Genomic DNA, 21,543 nt, shown 5'->3' on the forward strand with positions numbered 1-21,543 from the left:
ATCAGCCTTTGGTGCCGGATTCGCCACTGGCACCGATGCAGCAACTTATAGGCGTTGGTTCCATAACCGGCATCTATAACTACATATAGGTGTCGTTTGTGAATAAGCACCCGACACTTATAGTTTTGCACGAGAAAAAATAAATTAGGGAAAGGAAATGAATCAGCTCATTCGAATCGATTGCTTTCGAGCCCCCGTCCCCATAATCCATAATCCCTGCCTTAAGAATCTCCACGTAATCAACATCCACACAACGTTGCTCGGCCCTGTTCTCAGATAGGTTTGCACAACCTATTGAATCCTCTAGATCCAGATTTTGTAGACAAATATAATGGAGAGATCCAGATTTTGTAGATCCATTGAATGTGCATATGAAAAGAAAAAACATGCGGAGCAGTCCATCTAGTTCTGTAAGAAAGATTCCATTGTCTATAAATATTATGGACTGCTACTCAAATATCAAATAATATAATAACAGGAGCAAACCTCCTTTCATTTGGTTGCAGTTGTAAACCTCGTCACTTGACCCTCGTAAACAAAACAATTGCCATGTGTTAATATACTCTCATATGAGTTATATCTGACATCAAAATCTTCATATTCCAATTTTGCATAGACCAAGCCCACATACTCCTTAATAGCTACAATAGGGAAGGCAAACATCATGTGGAAAGATAGCTATTGATTTCAATCAATTAAACCTATCAATGCTAAGGTAGCTCTCTAAAAAATTAAAAACCTATTAAACCTATTGATTTGTTAGGGAGCCAAATCGTCCATGGAGCCATTCATGATGCTCACTCAGAAAGGAAAAATACTATAGTACATATTTCTACCTTGATCAGCACAAAATAAAGCATAATTCATAAATAAACTATGGCATATGAAATTTCTTTGGTGAAATAAGCCGTGGGCTCAAGATGGAAATTGGAAAACAAGGCAAGATACAACGGCGTTGGGGGAGAAGCCGCCGGCGGTGGTGCCAGCAGCAGATGAGGAAGGGGATCATGTGCACACTCGTATGAGCTCTTCGAGCTTTAGGTGGGCCCGGATGCTTCGGGATTAGAGAGGAAGAAAGAGGAGGCTGAGGGAATCACAAATTCAAATTTAAAAGGATTCACATATCTTATCAGAGCATGAATAGTGGTGTGATGTAAGAGTATAGAATAGGTATAAAGGTGTGATGTTAGATTATAGAGTAAGACATAAACAATGGTGTGATGTCAGATTATAGAGCAAGTACCCCATATGACTAAATATTGTTAACTGTTGATTAAATATATACTCTGTTGATTAAAGATATTGTTCTCACGTTGGCTGACGCTGACCCAAAAAGATGACGAGATTCGTTTGGATCAATTGCTTCCTTCCATTTCATTTTTGTCAAAAAAGGTTGCTTCACACAATTACACTAGAAAAATACTTCCCTAAACAAACAAATACTCCCTCGGTCCAAAAAAAAAAAAAAACCTAGTACTATAATATATCAAATACTAGTACCAGGTTAGCTTTTTTATTTTTTGAGACGGAGGGAATAGGGAGCATATTCGTTGTTTTTTCCCTCTTAAACAAGTGGATTTGTTCAGCTATGATCATTTTCTGCAACACATTGTATTTGCTGTAGATTTACTACATAATATGATGACAATACGATCAGCTATTCCTGCTAATGCTAATTTCATTGCCAGCGCCATATCAACATATATATTGCATCAATTAGCAAATACCAACGGGGGTAATAAAAAAAAACAATAACGAAAACGAAGGAAGAAAAATAACGATGGCAGAGCAACAGATAGTAAATTTATACACAATGCTGCCATCCATGGACTAGTCCCAACTTTTTAACAACCCTAACAGAACAACCATTTGCTGAGGACCAACATACACTTCTTCCACCACACAAACCAGTACAAGTTCTAAACAGAGACAAACAACATTGTCAGCAATTAGCTAGCTCTTCTTCTTCTCTCCTTTAGATTCGGCGAACCAACTCTTATGCCACACCTTCCAGCACATGGGTGAATACAAATAAATACACAAGTAAAACCCCCCCAAAACAACCAAGCCCCATGTATACCTTGTATAAGATGTTAAAAAAGTTTTTAACTGGCCCAAATCCGGTCCAATCTATCCACGCTCTTCCTTCCACAGTCGAGCTGTTCAATGTTCTTCTTTGGCCTCTCAAAGATGTCAATGCTTCTCCTCGATTTCTCCATATGGTCGAATGAGAACTTTAATTTGTCCGTCTTCTCAACATTGCTATATCTGTGTTCAACACCTCTCATCCTATCACGGGTTGGCCTTGATTTCTCCCTTCGGTCTGTGCTCTTCCGCGAGGGTTCAAAGAAATCAACACTTCTCCTCGAGGGTTCAAAGCAATCGACACTTTTCCGAGAGGGTTCAATCCGGTCCAAACTTTCCCTCCAGGCATTCCTTGGGGATGGTGACTTCTCTACTGTGTTGACAAACTTCTTGAGATGCCGAAGATATTCTGGGAAGAGCTCCAAGTCACAGTGCTTCCCTCCCTTGAGCCATAAAGGCTCATATTTCTCTTTGCAAAGCTCCCATAGTTGCTTACCATGAGACCAATCAACTACTTCATCAGCAGTTCCCTGCAGAGGGAGGAAAGAGATTAGACTAATAAAATATTCAGGCATACATGCAGGATTATGCAATGCACAATTTCAAGTAAACTTGATACTGGCCTATCAGGAACAAATTAAAACTAAAACTTGTAATCCCATACAACATGGTTTGCATACATAACTTCACACTATTTGCATGCAAGTGCAGCAGCAGACATAATTAAGACCTAACAATTTTCATCACTTTAAAAACATCGTCATGAAAATATTATTTAGAATAATCCAGTAGAATAATACTCATATTTCTAATCTAGATAGTTAAACATCATGATTGTCAAATTTTGATATTGTGGATTCTAGAATGTCAAATTTAAAAGGACATATGATATTAGAAATTAGAAAGTCCATCAGTCCATGACTGCTGCTGGGTCAAGCCCCACATTATTTTACAGGCTGAATATGAGAAACTACATAAAGCCCCAGCTTATATGTAACATCAGATCAACTTATATAGAATTAAAACCAATCTGAATAACCAGCTTGCCTTGGCACAAGGCATAAGAAAAACAAAAGAATAACCAGCCAACCTTGGTCCAAAAGAAAAACAGAATAACCAACAGACCATGCAAGTGTTAATCATCCATGCTCTTCAAATAGCTGGTCTACTTAGCCAGTGAAACCATTTACTCAGCTGACTGTTCTGAAAATTAATGCCTTTATTCCCAAAACCCAGAGTATATTAAGGCTGTGTTTGATACTTGGGGTTGGGAACCCAACTCCACCGCACGGAAAACGGAGCGATCCATTAGCGTGTGATTAATTAAGTATTAGTTAATTTTTTTTCAAAAATGGATTAATTTGTTTTTTTAAAGCAACTTTCGTATAGAAACTTTTTGTAAAAAACACACCATTTAGCAGTTTGAAAAGCGTGCACGCGGAAAACGAGGGAAAGGGGTTGGGAAACTTGTGGAAAGAACGCAGCCTAAGACATATTTGTATCTGGAGGATATTGGACAAGGGGTCACCAAGAAACTAAAGGAGTTCAATAAGTTTGGACAACTTTTGGAACTGGAATTTGAATAAGCAGCTGCAATATTTGTTAGTTAGAGTGCTACTAAAGCAACATATTATGGAGGATTCTAGAGCACGCTAAATATTGCAAATAAGAAAATTTCCTGTAACTAGTAACTAGGAACAAGATTCGGGATGAATCAAGCGACCCAGGAATGGAAATTATTGGCAAAAACCAGCAAACCAAGAATAGTTGCGAAGAGGTGCTAGCATGAATCTCTGCATGACGCAAAGAGCATGCCCTCACTTGTGATGCACACCACACTCCCTTTCAGTCTAGAAGAGTGGCTTAGACAGAAGATAGTCCAGCTCTTGCATTCCTAGCACAGGAACCGCTACAACACATAAGCCCTTTGCATTCTCCACTTACAGGGGTCACAAGAGACCCTTCCATCCTAGGTAAACAAGGCACTTCCGTGTTGATAGTAGCGTAATTTGGAGGACTGTTCTTTCCTGCATTTTTACCTCACATAAACAGTGAGACGTCCTTAGGGAGGGTTCTAAAGTGATGAAACGTGGAAGTTGGATGATCAACTTGATTAACATGGTAAATTAATATTTTGAGAAATAAACTGAACAAATAGGTTAACCAATGAAGTAAAAAAACATTTTTTTGAAAAATCGTATTTTTAGAAGCATGGAGAAAATAAGATGGGCCTTCTACCAAAGCCAGGAAATAGACTAACATTGCTTTGCCTTGTAGTTAGCAAAGATGAAAAGGGATTTTATGGCAGAAAGGACAAAAAAAAACTGGATGGCAGAACCGACCCCCACCCCCCCCCCCCCCCCCCCCCAACACACACACACACAAAAAAAGGAAAAAAAACTTCTCATTCCTCCCAATAAACCCTTCCACTGTAAGGTAGTATTCCTTAAAAATTCACATTAGCTAGTGCATATAATATGCATGTGCAAAAAAGATAGTAATGTACAGAGTTTCATGGTTCGTGGATTGGTGAATAAAAATAGTTAAGTTATCAATTAGTTGGTGTAGTCATCAAGTTGCCATGCCATCACAGACTAGAGCCATCATCCTGACTTCCAGATGATAAATCATGTGATTTTAAGGTCTGCTGTTTACAGGACTTGACTAGTTATGAACAATTCAAGCTTAGGCACTCAACTTGGACATCGGCCATTATGCCCCATTATGGAGGGAGAGAGATCAGTTTTTCTGGGTGGTGAGGTTGGGGAGACCAAAACCCTACTTACAGTCGTCGTTGCCCAAGAAAAAAGTGTCATCTAAAGCAGAAACAACTATTATGATACAGTAAATGATATGGCATTGCATTAAGAACAATGACAGTGCACCTCTAGTCCCTAAGAACAATGACAGTGCACCTCTTTCTTTCAACATCAATGATGCATAATAGGAATGTGTTTGAGACTTTGAGCTTCTTTCCCTTTATGATCCTCAAGCAGATTAGTTCAGCGCGGCAAGCACAACTAGTGGAAAATAATAGAGAAGTAATTGCGGGTGCATGTAAGATGATGTATGTCGTACAAGGAAATTTATGTTGAATAACCATCAACTAAACTTGCTAGTAGTCAACTAGAAAATTGAACCATTGGTGGTGCACTTAATTAACCAGCTTGCTAGCCATTAAAATTATCAATCAAAGCAGTACTTAAAGAACTAGATTGAATTATAAGACTTCACTTCAAGCTTGGCAACTGCTTGTTCAATAATTCAAATTCTTAAAGAAATTAATGCATGATGGGATGCACTTACATGTATAATGAGCACAGGGCAGGTGACCTGAGGGATTTTATCGATATTCTGGAAGTCAATGGATACCGAGGGAAAGTTGAGTGTTAATATAGAAAAGGGCAGCATGCAAGAAATAATAGATCAAGCTAAATCAACATGGAATAAAAAAGGATAACAAACCTTATATATGTCAAACCAGTATGTACGCTTCACAGGATACATAACTCTCAATCCTGACAGTATAGGACTGTGCAAGACAACAGCTCGAAGCCGATGCAATCGACTAGCCAAATCTACTGTGGGTCCACTTCCAACAGATTGTCCATAAAGAATTATTTCTTCTTCCTTGGCACCAAAGTTCTCAATGAGGCATTTGTAAGCAGCCTCTATATCAGCATAAGTGTTGTGTTCACTTGGCTGAAAGCAGAGAAGGGAAAAACTAAGCTAACCAAGCTTCAGCGTGTTAATGTCACGTAGTATGCACTGCTCACAACAAACTTCAGCATACCTTTCCTGATGATTGTCCATATCCTGAATAGTCATATCTGCAATGTTCCAAAAGCACTATTAAACCCAGATAACAGGAAATTAGAATAAGTAGTGTCTGTTGTATTAGATTCAACATGAAGCCTTTTTCCTGTGATGTGAAGTGTTATGCTCAATCAAGATCAAGTAATTTCCTTTGTGCTACTTCCACAAAGTAGATCTCAAATCCATAAATGAAGCAGATCAACTAAAAGTGCAATGTAAATCTCTAACCTTGTCATGATATCTATTTTTAACAAGGGTGTAGTGGGATAATTGTTTTGTTCGCAATGAATCTTCAATCTTATACAAGAAACAAATAAAGACTATATGAAAATACCTCTATTTAGGAACTGCTTAGTTACAAAAAATATGATTGAGCACAGGTTGCTTCAAACAGACTTCTCATACGATGGACACAAAAACAGAAGCTAAATAGACCAATCATTGATGGCCACACAGAAATGCAAATGATGAAAGCACTAGTGAAATATGTCAAGGACAACTAAGCAGTACCAAGGCACACCAGGCCACATCAAACTCCATGAAACATCACATTCTATGCCCCATATCATGATGAGTAAGGACTGACTGCTAGATGCGGCATAAATGAAAGCTAGTGCTGCTTGAGCCCCATCAAACAGTTGTAATAATTGTAAACATGTGCAAATAAAGATTTGGTATAAAATTATTATGTGGGACTCGTCCACATTTATAATCAGATTTTAGTAACAAACTATCCACAACACAACTTAATTTAAAGACCTTCCAGATAAGAAACAATGTAGCCAAGGTTTCAAGCATACGAAAATTGAAATTAAATTGCAAAGGTTACTCTAAAGCTAAATTTGATGACAAGATTCAATCTAGCTCAAGAAGGATGTAGCAAAACAAAATATTCTAGCGATAAAATGCATATAATCAACTCTGCAACAAGAACATAACTGAGGACCCAGGTGGATCATGAACTCTACAGAACAATTTTCTGTTACATTAAACAAATTATTACCCCAGGTATGACCTTAATTATATTGTCCAGTAGATCGGAAATCTTAGCTCCTGTGAAAGATGAATCATGAAAATGCACAAGCAATTTGCCGCAGGGACGTTTTATGACCCAAGCGTGAAAGATTGAGTGATACCTTCACAAACACATCGCTTTGCACAACAGGGCTACTTTAACAACAAGGGATCATACATTTTAAATGAAAAAAAAAAGAGCAAACTTGATAAACTACAACAGATTTGGGCTTCTGGTTGATACAAGAAACTGTTTATGTTTTCCCTGTGATATAGGTCAACTTCTAAGAAAAGGGTTTTTAAAAAAGTTCTAAGAAAAGGTCTTATGCATAGGTGAAAGCGCAAACAATTAAGAATTAAAAACTAGTATGCAGAAATATCACTAAAATCCAGTAGTAAGTTGGCATTGTTAAAATTTGCAAACAACAACAACAAATATGCGCAAAGCCGACAAGGAAAAGATCATCAGGTCACGCCGATTGGCGTACACAAGATATATCTATTTTAAGAAAAGCTGCAAAACCAAACCCCCAAAACAGGTAGACAGGATCTTGACGGCGCAGCTGTTCAGAGCTGGACCTGAATATTCTACACTATAGTGAGGGGAAAAAAATACAATAACAGACTAATAAAATCTTGAGATGTAAAAATAAAATAAAATCATCCAACGAAGAAAGTGAAAAGGGGAAAATAAATTAAAGCGGGAAATTTTTTTTATGGCGAGCCAGAAATCATAAAGAAAAGTCCTAGGAAAAGTAAAAGAAAAGGAAATTGGCGAAAGGCACAGCCTGGTTGCATCAACTTTACTCGCAAAGTAAACCCAGAACTCGAGGCATCGAACCATCACAATTCACAAATCACACCGTCTAGTACATGCCGAATTTGCGTGATTTTGCTTATAAGTGCCGCAAACCTAAGGAGACGGAAACGAATATTCCGAAAGATGGAACCAAAATTTCTCAAAGACGGGGAGAAGTCATCAATTTCCTAGGCTAAAGGAGCAAAATTATCGAGTACCGCAACATGAACAGCGCTCAAAAAGGGGGGAAATTTTCACAGCAGAAGATGAAATTTCCCATCCGGGGCGTAACGAATCGAGAAAGCCGCAGCCATGGAGGAGCCCCAGAAACCACGAACCGGGCGCCCAAACCCCACCACACAGATTCACGCCCACCTCCCCAGTAGGAGAAGGGAGCAAACGAAGCAGGAAGCAACCAAGCAAGCAAGGAAGGAAAGAAGCGAGCGAGCGAGCAGGAGCGAGTGGACTGACCCGAGGACGTTAACGCGGAGGTTGAAGGAGAGGTGGAGGAAGAGCTGGTAGAGGTGGCCCAGGTCGGCGGCGTTGCCGTGGGAGTAGAGCAGCGTGGTGGCGGCGTCCGGGTGGCGGACGTACACCGCCGCCACGGTGTTCCCCCGCCGCGTCCGGAGGCGGAGCACCTCGACGTTCTCCCTGTGGGGTTGCCCCGTCATGGTGGTCACCCCGGCGGCCGGGTCGTCCACCAGCGCGTACGACGGCGGCGTCGGCGGGAAGAAGGCCATCTTCGCCGCCACGCTCGACGTCACCCCTCCCATCCCCCCCGCCGCCGCGCGTTCGCTCGCGTGCTCGCGGCGTGGTGGTGGTGGTGGGTCTCGAGGGAGTCAAACTTGGGAGCTTCGCGAGAGCGGAGGAGAGGAGAGGAGAGGAGAGGAGGAGATGGGAGGAAGGAGGGAGCGGCGCTGTGCTGTGGTGTGCTGGGCTGCTGTTGCTTTTCCTCCTCGTTCTCGGGTCCGTTTCTTTTCGGTTTTCTCTTTGTTTATTTCCTTTTTTTTTTCCCTCTGCCTCTATGCTCGTGAGGTGTGGTTGGGTTGTGCGGCCTTTACATTGTGGTCCTTCTAAAATTATTTTTTTACATACTCCCTCCTTTTCAGGACATAAGACTTATGTTAATGAATTTAGGCACACATATATGCCTAGATTCATTTTGATATATACATATATATATATATATATATGGACAATGCTAGAAAGTCTTGTAATATGAAACGGAGGAAGTATATAGATATTTGATGATCTTTTTTTTTCAAGTAATATACACCATAGAAACAACGGAACATTATACTACCATGTCTCAAAATAAAGCAATCTAATTTGTAGTATGAATCTGGAGAGGCTTGTTATTATTTTGAAGTATTAGAATGTGTCTATTTAATACTAGGTTGCTATGATATTTTGGGATGAATGGAGTAAGTATTTTTTCCAAGTGGTGCCCCGCGTGATCGTGCATTAGAACTTCCATGTTAAAATAAGGAATTAAAATTTAATTATTTTAGCAAATATTCAACCTAAATAAATTGTTTTGGGCTTTGGAAAATTCTTGGCATTGCCCGACTAGGCACTTGTTGGGGCTTACCCGCATGACACAAAGGATGAGTATGTTGCTTCACCAGTGTTTACCACTGCCAGTAGCTATTTTGCCCATGCTTAAGAAATTTTCTAGATCCGTTACATGTTCTATCCAATAATATATGATTTAGTGTCATGTAAATACCATGTAAGATAGTGCGTGAAAGCCATATTATTAAGCGTATAGTATCAAGTGTGGCACCGAACTTATCGAAAGAGCATATGTCTCAGTTCATCCATACATATACGTATGGATTGGTTGTAAACTAATACGGCAGATAATTTACTATACATGTTAGGATTTCAGTCTATATTTCTAGCCTGTTAGGAGTCCGAATTCATACCTATACCTTACTATATTTTTACTATATTTTAGGATTTTTAGGATGGAGATAGTACGTTTTATATTTTCATAAAAAAAAGATAGAAGAGAGTGTTGCTAGAGGTCCATTTGGAAATTTTAGTTTATAAAGGGTTGAAAAGGTAAAAGCTTTACAATAGGGATTTGTGGGGGGATGGGTTGGGTGAGGGTGGAGCTTAGCGCGTGGGGATGGGAGCACCGTGCGGTGCGGCGCGGTGCCGGTGCGCCTGCGCCTCGAGCCGGTCGACCGGGCGCGACCCGTTTCAGGTGCGACACCGACCGACCGACCGACCCATCCGGCCTGGACGGTGTGGCTGGCTGGGTTTTCACTCGCATTACTATTTTTCACTGGCTCATTCATTCATATGCACAGCTGGGTAAAGACAAGAGCAGTAATAATTGCAGTAGAGCTGTAGTACAAGTTGTACAAGTGACGTTATGATGGGCTGTTAAAAACTAAATGTTTTCTAAATCAGGATCTCTGTTTTTAATACTCTGGCGACATATATACGTATTGTTGGATTTGTTTCAGCTATCGTGGAATGCATTTTTTTTTAAAAAAAATGGAGCTCTGATTTTGTGACTTGTACTTGTCCGCTTGGTGATTTTGGGGTTGGATTTGAGCATTATATATTCCGTTATTTCCAAATATAAAGATTTCATGACCAACTTATACATTTTGATAAATTTTCTTCTAAAAATTTGACAGATGTAATTATAGTACAATCGTAGTGTAATTACACTGTAACTTGTATGTAATTACAGGATAACTTGTATGTAAGTTTTACGTAATTTTGAATTGTTAGATCTATTACCGGATTTCTGGTGAGGAAGAAAAAAAATCACAGCACACACATATGTGAAAGGATTTATCCCACAACCTTTATTTTACCGAAATAACATGTTACGGAGAGATTTTTAAAAGTTATATACAAGTTACATTTTTTTTTGCGAGGACATACAAGTTATATTATAGTTACAGTGTAATTATACTACGATTGTACTGTAATTACTTCTGTCAAATTTTTGGAAGAAAATTTGTCAATAAATATATAGCAAAATTGAAACATTTCTATATCTCTATTTCTACTATTATAAAAATTGAAGATGTTTTTGCTAGCATTTTGGTATGTCATCCGTGTTTGAGTTGGATTTTAAGCTCGTTTGCTTTTGAAAAAAACAAAAGGAGCCGTATAAGAAATCTCTTAAAAAAACTCATGCTAACTTGAGATAAAATACGGACTCCTAATTGCAACTCATGATTTTCTAAAAGAAATATTCAAGCGAATTCCCACAGTGAATTTTTACCCTACCTAAACCGTATAAAAATAATAAAATTAAAATAGCATTTACCCGTTGCGACGCACGGATATTTTTTTTAAGTTATCTAATAAATATTAAAGTTTAAGAAAAAATTATGGTCTCTCCCATTAAATAAGAGGCGGTTGATAATACGACAAGGAAAAAATTAAATTAGAGGTGATTATGGAACAAAAGTAGTAGCGATTAGGTGAATTTGAATCATAGAAATGCTTATATTTGGAAATAAGGAGACTACTATATGATTTTAATATTTAGATGGGCATGAAAATCGTGTGCCAGAATTTATCTTCTGTATGATTTGGATATATATAGTAAGAGTAAAATTAATCTTGTCGGCCGACAGACTATTAAATCCCACGAGAAAAACGGCAAACTAAATTCTGTGGCGGACTTGTGTACCAATGAAGTACGTACACACCTTCAAATTAAGTTGTTTCAGTGATGCCTCCGAGTACGTACAGTGTATGTGTACCAGTTCAAAATATTTGTTTTTATCACGTAGTACTATTCATATCTAGATGCGGATATTATGTACAACAAAATCCCTATTCGAATTGATTTCTTCATACGGAGCCATATCTTCATGAGTTTGTACTGAACTACGATGTGATGCAATACTCAACTCACTTTTAATGAAACGACAATTTAAATCGCTGTATAATTTATGTCTTCTCTGGCTTTATTTTTCGAACTTCACTCTAGGCCATTCGTCCCCGACCTCCATAAAACCCACCTTTTAAGCTAGAGCTGTCCCGCCCTTGAATTCCTGCCCAACTATTTGCTGGTTCACTTATTATCGTTGTTTTTACCGGCACTCCGGATATAATATTTTTATTACATTATAAACGTATACACACCATTGTATCCACCAATACATGTCACACGCTCGAAGAGGTAGAAACCAATATCATATCCCTAATCTTACTAAAATCTTATTAAAAACCCATTTGTATATGTGTAATATTTGTGGGCAGAGAGGATTGCTTGCAGTATTGCATATGCAGTAGTTGTCGCTTATATGTGGGTAGATCCACTTGCCAGCCATGGCTACTATAGTTGCAGTATGGAGGATCCGTGTCCTCGTGGGAGCATAAGAATTTGAGCCCGAGGTGGGGTCATATATCTACGACTCGATCAACAAACCACCAATGCTTCCTTTAAAAAAAAAACAAACCACCAATGCTTCCCCTAATTTATCTTTTTTTTCCAAGTAACCGATATCTATTTCTATTAGCAACTTAATAACTAGAAAAAAATATCTAATCATAGGTTTAACTATCCACTAAAATAATAAGACCCTCCTAAATTAACTGCGTAGACCTTTTAAAGGACTCTTGTTTCGACTGGTCAACGACAACACACAGTTCTGCCATTGCCGATCCTCCCAAAGTTGGCAGTTTGCGAAGACACTCGTATTTTTTCTAATATAAGTTCATGACGTATTCTACGGCATTTTGCTCCGGATGGAATGAAAAGAGTCCATTTTATATTTCTGCTTTAGTTGATGTCACTCTCATCGGCCGTAAAAACCGGAGCCGTGATGTACGTATATCCAGACAATCTGAATAATCAGAAGCATGGAAATCAAAGTTGAAAAGAACGTGATATTAAAGAATCTTTTGATTGGGACGTATCAATGATTGTGATTGACAACCACTGGAGAGGTGAAAGTAAAAAAAACACTGAAGGGAAAATGTTTGTATAAAATTGCAGCATCAATATATCCAGCAATGAGGTTTCAATCCTAACTCATGAGTTGAAAAAGGAGTGCTTTAGATACACTTTATAAACACATATTGATGTAATAAAGTTAATCTATTTTTAAGAGTTTTGTTGATACCTATTTTTCTGAATCCCGACGGTTTGACCGGAGTACTACCGGTGGTCTAATCGGCGAGACCGAGGTGGTTTAACCGGCGGCAAGCAAGCGCTTAGACCGGCGACGGAGAGCAGCAGAAGGCGAGGAAGCGGCAGTCCGACTGGCTGGACAATACCGATTAAACCGGGGACATAGGGGCGGTCAGATCGACTATATCAAGATCTCCATCAATTACGAGGGTTACTTTTATTTTCGCTAAAAGTTTTTGGTTTTTGATGCTCCTACCATTCACCCCCCTGGTAGATTTGTTTGGTCTTATTCGATCCTACATGGTGGACCACACCAGACAAGATAAATGATATTGGGAGAACAAATGTTCGATATTTTTATCTCTGTGACAAAAGCAATATATCTTACTATCTTTTCATTTTCATTTAGCTAGGTTGTCTTGTAAGAACTACATTCCAATGATATCAAAGGAAAATTTTGATTTTGAACGGTTTTTGTTTTTTATTCCGTTACCATCAAAGGTAAGGTAAATTAGAGTACCCGGCTGCTCATCAAAGTGTCAAACTACATCGGTGTCCCTCCCATCCTGGCCTCTTTGCAAACAGGAATGTGCTAAGAAAAATACGAACCGGCCTCATTTTTAGTTCTCAAGAAAAGAAAAACAGACCTCATTTTTGGTTCACCCTATGAAACGACCTTTTTTTGGCTTTCTCAGCCGCCGTCTCCCATGCCATCTCTCTGGCTTAACGGGTAAGCTAACTAGGAACGAAATTGACATGGTCAGGGAGACTCATTTCGCACATGTTCTAAATCCTGTATACGTGCATGTATATGTATGTGTATTTATTCAGCTAAATTAGAAAAAGAAAAGAGAAAAATAATGACCAGGTTGTTCATAACCCTAGAAACGCACTCTTTGTTTCACAGTGCTCCTATCATACTGAGTAGTATGTCTCGTCCGACCACATATTACTCCTGCTGCCGTGTGCTAGAGAGAGGAAGCGAGAGGGCGAGTTGCTTCATGAGGGTACTCGTGCATTGCAGATGGCACAAGTTTCTCAGCCCGCAAAAAAAAGGGGAGGTCTGGACTCATTGGGATCCCATTGGTCATTTGGTCGACATGGTCGTTCCACCATACTAAGCCGCTCGGGCGTCAAGGTCACTGCTACCAAGTACCGTCTATACCACCACCACAAAGCTTGAGACAACCGGCAAAGAAGGAAGACTCTACAAATAACCGTTATAGCCCTAGCAACATGTCCTCCCTCCCCTACGCCTCTATGGAGTAAGGATAGCATGGTCGTCAGAGAAGGAGCGTGGCGGTCCATGGAGGCTAGATCTGTGTTGTCTCCAATTGATGGTCGTTAAGTACCAGCTTTGGCCATCAACTCATGCATAAAACAATACAAAATATAATATCAAACTTAATGGTTGGGGTTTCTATGAGTGTTGGTAAATATTTGTATGTAGGTGATTTTGGATGAATTTACACGCGCCATGTGACGACATGTACCTCCGACCAATCATATGTGAGCACAGGGATTGGAGGGCCCACATATCAGTTAAAACCGATTAAAATTAAGCTAATCCACAGTGCACCATTATAGGGGTCCACATATCATACACAGAAGAAAGTCGGTGGTCAGAGGAAGTTTGCCTAGTTTGGCTGAACCAAGGCTAGCGCTCCTACCGCCTGCTTCCACGTGACGCTTCCCAATTGGTCCCAAATGACAGTTACAGGTATTTACCGACTTAACTACCGACCTAAAACCGTCATTGAGCTGCTATAAAAGGAGGAGCTCACTTCACTCTAAAACACACAACAAAGTAGAGTACAACTCACTTTCATACTTTAGACATCACTTTAATAGCATGGAGAACATAGGTAAATAGTGGGGGGATTGTCTAGAGGAGTACCAGAGCTATCAACGCCCCATCCTCTCTTGTATCTCGACGGATGCTTCTTTTAATAAAGTAAGTGTATGAGATTTCCTTCTGGTCTTTAATTAGCTTTTTGTTGGTATTTCTTAACCTCACAGATAAAATCCACAAGCTCACGGAAAATACTGGTGTAGCACTTCACCCGGAAGTATTCTCAGGTATCGATTTCCAAAAGGAACGTGTGTGTCAGCTCTTCACCAGGTTCGTCCCAGGATACGAAGCTAAGATAGGCTAAGGGTAGAGAGGATTCACCGGTGAGAAACAGTGTCTACGGAAAGCTTAGCTTTAATCCTAATGCGATACTTCGGGCATTGGCCAGCTCGCTGCTCTCAGATATCGCTCTATTATGTACCCGGACAGGTAGGACTTCAGTGATCTTGAGGCCTGTCACCACCTCTACCCGACCTCACACCTACTGTGGGATACAGAGCAAACACCAAAAATCAACTACCTAGACACCGCGTCTAAGCAATTAATAACTTACTTTAATGTTAGCTACACACTAAAGCAATCTCTATATTTTACTGGATTATAGTGAACGATGATCCCGCACACTGATTAGGAACTAACCAAGAGATAATTCTTACCAAGTAAAACTAAATTACTCAAAAGATATTTCTATTATAATCAGAGTAATTAACAGAGCAAAAGAAATAAAAAGAGGACTACCGACAACTCCGGAACTCTTCCAACCTCTTCTACTCTACTCTCTCCCTAATCTATTATACAATAAAGTACAACAGAGCCTCTTATAATTCAGCTCAAGCTTGGAGTGTGTGAGTGAAGTGAAGATGTGAAGTCTTTATATGGGGCAGGTATGACGGTTATGGCTATGCGAATTGTCCTTTTTGTCCTTCAATCACCATCAGGAGGAAATCTGGACCGTCCACGCCAAAACCTGGATCGAACGGCCGCACTGGTGGTTCGGCCAAACCCATGCCTGGTCCAACAGGCCCACTTTTGGGCCTGTTGCTCCTCCTCAGCCTCCCTTATCTATTTCTTCGAGTGGAAGGCCCATTTGTTGATGTTCTGTGTAGTTTTTGGCCCACTCGTTGTATGGATAGGATTTCACCTTCACTTAAGTCTGATTTTCATCCCAACTTTGGTGGTTTATTACCTGCATGCACATATACACCAACACTCGTGGAATATGTTAGAACTAAATCTAATCACTATGTTGGATGTTTTACTTTCTGTTTATGCTGGTATTAGCGGCATAGAATTGGCATTTATAGCCGCCAACACTTGCTTAAGTAAGACATATTATCATCCTTGTGGGTTTGTCCCTTAGTATGTACATTAACATGTTTAGGGTAAGCACTCATGTTGGTAGATCACATAATCTACACCGTGACGAGCACTTTGACCCGTTACTGGTGGGCCGTCACAGGTGGGCAGTTCTAGCGTAGTGTAGATGCGGTAGCATTGGAGTTTGTATAGGATCCGTGGGAGTGTTATACAGTTTAGATGCTGATCCAAAGGCTCAAACCCTATTATGCAACATATGCAGGAATATTTAAGATTTGATGTGTAAAAATAACAATGATAGATTTGCCATGAAAAATATTATGCCATAGTGATAGGTGAAATTTAAATGGTTGGAGTCCTATGGCACTTTCTCTTAGCAGTGTACTCCACTTCTGTCCCAAAAAAAAAAATCAAACCCTAGTATCCCAAGAAAAATCTAAGGAGAGAAACAAAAGATAAAAACACCCTTAATTAATGTGAAAATTGTGAAAATTGTATTGGTTGTTGGGTAGGTGAGGGGTACTGAAGTAATAAAATTTCTCGATTTGCGGATTGGTGGTAGGTATGAAGGCAGTAGTTGTTTTTTTGGACAAATTTTAAACTATAGAAGTTGGTTTATTTTGGGACGAAATGAGTATATACATAGCCATGTCACATATGACATAGACACTCACTTCAATTAGAAACTGCTTCACATATGACATGTCACATATGGGCCCATTGTATTATTTGTAATTATGAGTCTAAATATTTTCTTTTACCAATCATGTTTACCTTTCCCTCTCTCGCTTTCATATCTTGGAAACATAGACCTGATTTCTTGCATGAAACCTAGTGTTTTTTTTCCTTTGTCGAACAATGTATTATCAACTTATTAGAAAATGTAATCGAAACCAACCCTATTTAATAATAAGGACTCTATTCTAAGTGAAGTTATCAACCAAGATTCGATTATATGGACTCTATTGTACTCCATCTCTCAATCTAGTTTTATCTTCAGAATTTATCTCTAAGCATAGTTTTAGAGTGATTCACTATACCTCTTTAATGCTATACTATATTTTTTTTCTTATTGTTTTCCATATTAAAACACACTATTAATCGAAACATACACAAGCACTATTAATCCAAGCCAATTGTAATTAATAGGGGTAAGCACGTCGAAACAAGATGAATTGATTACTGCTTCCAAAAAATAATGACTTTTAGCTATGAATCTAGAACAAACATGTTTTTTCAGATTTATAGCTAAAAATATTTATATTGTAGGATGGGATCGGGAACTCCTGGAGAATCCCACAATACTCCCGGTTCACAACCCCTCTAATCCCGGGTATGCAACCAGGACACTCAATCCGGAACTAAAGATGTCCATCTTTAGTCTCGGTTGAAATAGTCCTGTGGTGTTACCAACCAGGACTAAAGATGAGAGCGTCCCCATATTTACTCCTGGTTTGTGGACTAAAGGTCTCTTATTTTATTATTTTTTTTCCTGTTTGTATATTGATTTCACGCCAAACTCCCCACAAATAAAAAATTAACGGATCAAAATAACAACACAAATTCACATTTCATTGACATCACAAATTCACATACTCAACAAAATTAATCATACACAACATCACCACACATCACAGAAAACAACAAAAGAAACAACGACGTCGGGAGGGAGACGAGTGACGGGCCACCGCCGTCACACTTGAGCGCCCACGGCTGGCCGAGAGGGAGACGAGCACTGGGCCGCTCGCGCGCCGGGTGAGCAGGACGACCCGGGGTAACTGCCCGCTGCCCTCTACATGAGCGGCCACCTCCTACCGCGTCCCTCTGCCCGGCCGCCAACTGCCGCGGCCCTCAGAGGCTGCCGCCTCCCACTGCCGCCCTCGCCCCCCTCGCGCCGCCCTGGTGCCACCACCGCCGCAAGCCGCCACCCCTCGCGCGGGCCGCCGCCCGGCTGCCTGCCGTGTGGCCGGCTCGCTCCGCAGCCGCATGCCGCCTGGGCGCCGCCGCCCACCTGAGGGGAGCCGGAAAGGAGGGGAGGGGAGGAGGGGGAGGAGAGGGGAGGGGGCTAGAGGAGAAGAGGAGAGGAGAGGAGAAGAGGAGATAAGGTGAAGAAGTGATCGAGGAAAGGGATTATATCTCTGGAAGAGAAGGCCTTCTTTTAAAGAAAAAAATCCTGCTTTTTCAGAGAAACCCGTAAAAATTCTACAAAATTCTTCTCAATGAAACATGTGACAAATCAACTTTGGCCTCTATACCAACTAGAAACACAACTTTATCACCACGCACTAAATACTTGTGCAAAATATGCACAAAAAATATATATAGAAGAAAAGTTTTTATGGCTCATGAACAATGTCACCCTGACTCTTGTCTTGATCGATGTTCATGCGCACTATTATCACTAGTGAAGACAAGATCATTGGATGCAACTAGTAAAAGAACGTAGCATATGGACACGTACGCCTCAAGATATAGACCGTTATATGGCCGTGTTCTGTCGTCATTTACACACTTGGACCGCAAGTCTTCATGCAGTGGAACTCCATATATAAATAGAGTTGGTGACGGCCCAAATCAGCATGGCATGGTCAAAAGTGTGCATGCAGACCAGCAAGCAGGTACATTGGCAAAAGCCTGAACTGGATCGTACAATAGATCGGTAGAGTGAAGTTCTTGTCATTGTCAATGCTATCGCTAACTGGCCAGATGACACCTACGTACGACCATGGTGCCTGGGAAAGATGATAGAGTAAAATATATTGCCGGTCCTTAAACTTTGAGGGTAGTGTCACTTAGATCCGTGAACTTAAAAATTACACGTTTAGATCCGTGAATTTGGTTTAATGTACCACCCCCGGTCTAATCGTCATTTGACCATGTTCGACCACCAACGTGGCATGCCACGTATGCAACACTTTTGTGCTCAGCCCCTTCCACATATACCTTCGCACATAATTTGCTCTGACCAGTGTATTTCAACCCAAATCCTCCAAAATATCCCTAAATCGGCTAGGGTTTTGACGGTGAGGTTAACGGAAGGAGGCTGAGAGGTAACGGCTGTGGTGGCCTCGGCGGTGAGATTAGCGGCAGGAGGCAACGCAGTGTAACAGGGTTAGCGGTGGCACAGTGCGGCCGGATTAGTGGCGGGAGGCAGTGCAATGTGGCTTGCACGCTAGGCATCCCCGTGGATTCCCCAAGCCCGTCCTTGTCTTGAAGTCGCCGGAAGACGGAAGAAGGTGTTGTTGATCAAATGCCCGTTGTTCAAGGATAAGGTCATTTTGGAGCGCAGAGCAATGACAATTGCTAATCAGGACCGCATTTTCTATACATACAAGGAGATATATGCGATGTCTTGTGATGTTTGGGGGGGGGGGGGGCTGAGAGCAAAAGTGTTGCCTGCGTGGCATGTCACGTTAGCATTCAAACACAGTCAAATGATGTTTGGACCGGGGGTGGTATATTAACCCCAATTTCACAGACCTAAGCGTGCAATTTTCAAGTTCACGGACCTAAGTGACATCACCACACAACTTTAGAGATCGGCCATGTATTTCACTCAAGATTATAGAACAAGTCATGACCTGATGATCGACTGATCAGTGGGTTTTGGGTTAGTTGTTGATGTTATAATGATATTTATGTTTTTATGTGTTATTATGTTTCCAGTGCTAGAATTTATTCTTCGCTCTTGTAGCTAGCTTGCCTATATACCAATTTTTATTATTTTTAAACTTTTTTACTTTTTTTAATTTTAAAACTAATTTTCAAAATCTAAACCTTTTCGCCATGCCAGGCGAGCTGGCGTGGCAAAATAACAGTCACGGCAGCCTATACCAAATAATACTGTCATGCTATTTAAACAGGTGTGGCCAAAGATTAAGATGTTTCAGAAAGGTTTATTTTTAAAATAAAATTTAAAAAATTCAGAAAAAAAATCCCCATACACCTACCGTTGGTCGATCTAGCACATTAACACCTAAAATATTCATACAAAAGTATAATGGTAAATATTGGAACATAAGCACGGTCGGAAAAAAATTACATGCATGGAAAAATCCCCTAGTTACATAATTATGTAGTACTCTCTCCATTCACAAAAGTTACACCTATTTCGTAACGTCTCGTCAAGGCCACCTTCACCGGTGCTGCGCAAGAGCAAGATGGACAATGGGTTTGTCCGCTTTGTCGTCAGAGACGGTGGTGATGAAGCAGCGGCCGTGGTCACTTAGAGCGACCGCGAGCACGACGACGGCGATGAAACAGAGGCCGTGGTCACTGAGAGCGAGCACGAGCGCAGCGGCGACGATGCGGTAGCGGCGCGCTGGGGAGGGAGTCTCCACGCGCACGGGGGGCAAAGAGAAGCAACAGCTAAATTTGAGTTTTTTTTGCGGGGCAATTGCTTATTTGACCCTGTTTTATAGTCTAACAACCAATTTAACCCTACTTTTTCGAGATTTCTTATTTGACCCTCTTTTTTAAAAATGAACCAACCATCTGACCCTATTCTATTAAGGTGAGTTAACGGCGTTAAGTTAGGGGTAAATAGTCCGTTTTGCCCTTGCTTATTTGACCTGTTTTGGATTGCTTTTTTTGACCCTATTATGCCATACCGTGTATACATTCAAATATTTTAACATATTTGTAATATTTTTTACATATGTTTGACATTGAATATAAGTTTGAAAGGTTTATCATAAATTTGACAAATTTGACTTCAATTTAATATAATTTTGACAAAATTGACTTCAATCCCACACAACGCCATCCATCCATCTCTGTCTCTCACCCCTTCTCTCCCTTTGCGCTGCGATGGCGACGGAGTAGCGGTGGCGGTCAACAGAGAAGGATGGCGCGGCGGTCCTCTCCTGACCTAGGGCCCTTCCCCTTCACTCCTCCAGGGTGGCACGGTGATGTAGAAGTCTGGCTGGCACGGGCCAGGTGGCGGTGCGGCGATGGAGAAGGCCGCCCGACTCGGGCGCGGGCGGTTGAGAAGGTCGGCCGGTGTGGTCAGCGCGGCAACTGACGGCTGGAGGAGGCTCGCCCCTCTCGCCTTCCTCTCCTCGCAGTAGCGTGGGTGAGATGGTGGCCGGCGCGGAGGCTGGCGTGACGAGGTGGCGGCGGTGGTGATGGTGGAAGAGGCCTGAATCTCGCTGGCCTCCTCTCTCCCGGGGGAGCTCCCCCCTTCCATTCTCCTCCTGTAGCATGGTGTGGGATGGCGGCCGGTGCGGCGAGGTGGCGGCGCGGTCGCTGGATCTCGCCGACCCCATCTCTGTTGGGGGACCTCCCCCATTCTCCTCTGCTGCTGCCGCAATGGATCCACCGCCGCCGTCACAGAGGCTCGGTGCAGCCACCACTGCAGAAGCTCGGCAGTGCCGTCGCCGCTCCCTTCCTCTGCTAGCCGATGGCCGCCGCCGCCGCCATCTTCCGTCGTCTTCCCGTCGCCTCCACTCCTTCCCTTCACGAGTGAGGGTGTCGTCGCCGCACCCTACCTCCACGAGTCGACGAGCCAGCACCTGCACCACCGCCGCAACTCGGAGCGCCGCC

General features: G+C 41.3%; 1 protein-coding gene across 1 annotated transcript; it reads right to left on the reverse strand.

The window, feature by feature from the left end:
- Positions 1 to 1,766: 1,766 nt before the first annotated feature.
- LOC4351997 (uncharacterized) lies at positions 1,767 to 8,659 on the reverse strand. Its single transcript, XM_015765128.3, has 5 exons — positions 8,186 to 8,659; positions 5,879 to 5,915; positions 5,551 to 5,787; positions 5,392 to 5,439; positions 1,767 to 2,615 (listed from the first exon to the last, which is right to left on the reverse strand). Exons 1-5 carry the CDS (start codon positions 8,485 to 8,487, stop codon positions 2,106 to 2,108), a joined length of 1,134 nt encoding a protein of 377 aa, XP_015620614.1. The 5' UTR covers positions 8,488 to 8,659; the 3' UTR covers positions 1,767 to 2,105.
- Between the last annotated feature and the right edge of the window lie 12,884 nt (positions 8,660 to 21,543).

This window comes from Oryza sativa, chromosome 12 (assembly GCF_034140825.1).
Source record: "Oryza sativa Japonica Group chromosome 12, ASM3414082v1".
Classification (NCBI taxonomy): Eukaryota; Viridiplantae; Streptophyta; class Magnoliopsida; order Poales; family Poaceae; genus Oryza; species Oryza sativa.

Bases quoted from the DNA above. Each gene is read 5' to 3' on its own strand.
- LOC4351997 (XM_015765128.3), bottom strand. From the start codon at position 8,487: ATGGGAGGGGTGACGTCGAGCGTGGCGGCGAAGATGGCCTTCTTCCCG. The intron at 5,440-5,550 runs GTTTGTTATCCT...ATTGACTTCCAG, and splicing joins ACTGGTTTGACATATATAAG to AATATCGATAAAATCCCTCA. The intron at 2,616-5,391 runs GTAAGTGCATCC...CTCCCTCTGCAG, and splicing joins GCCCTGTGCTCATTATACAT to GGAACTGCTGATGAAGTAGT.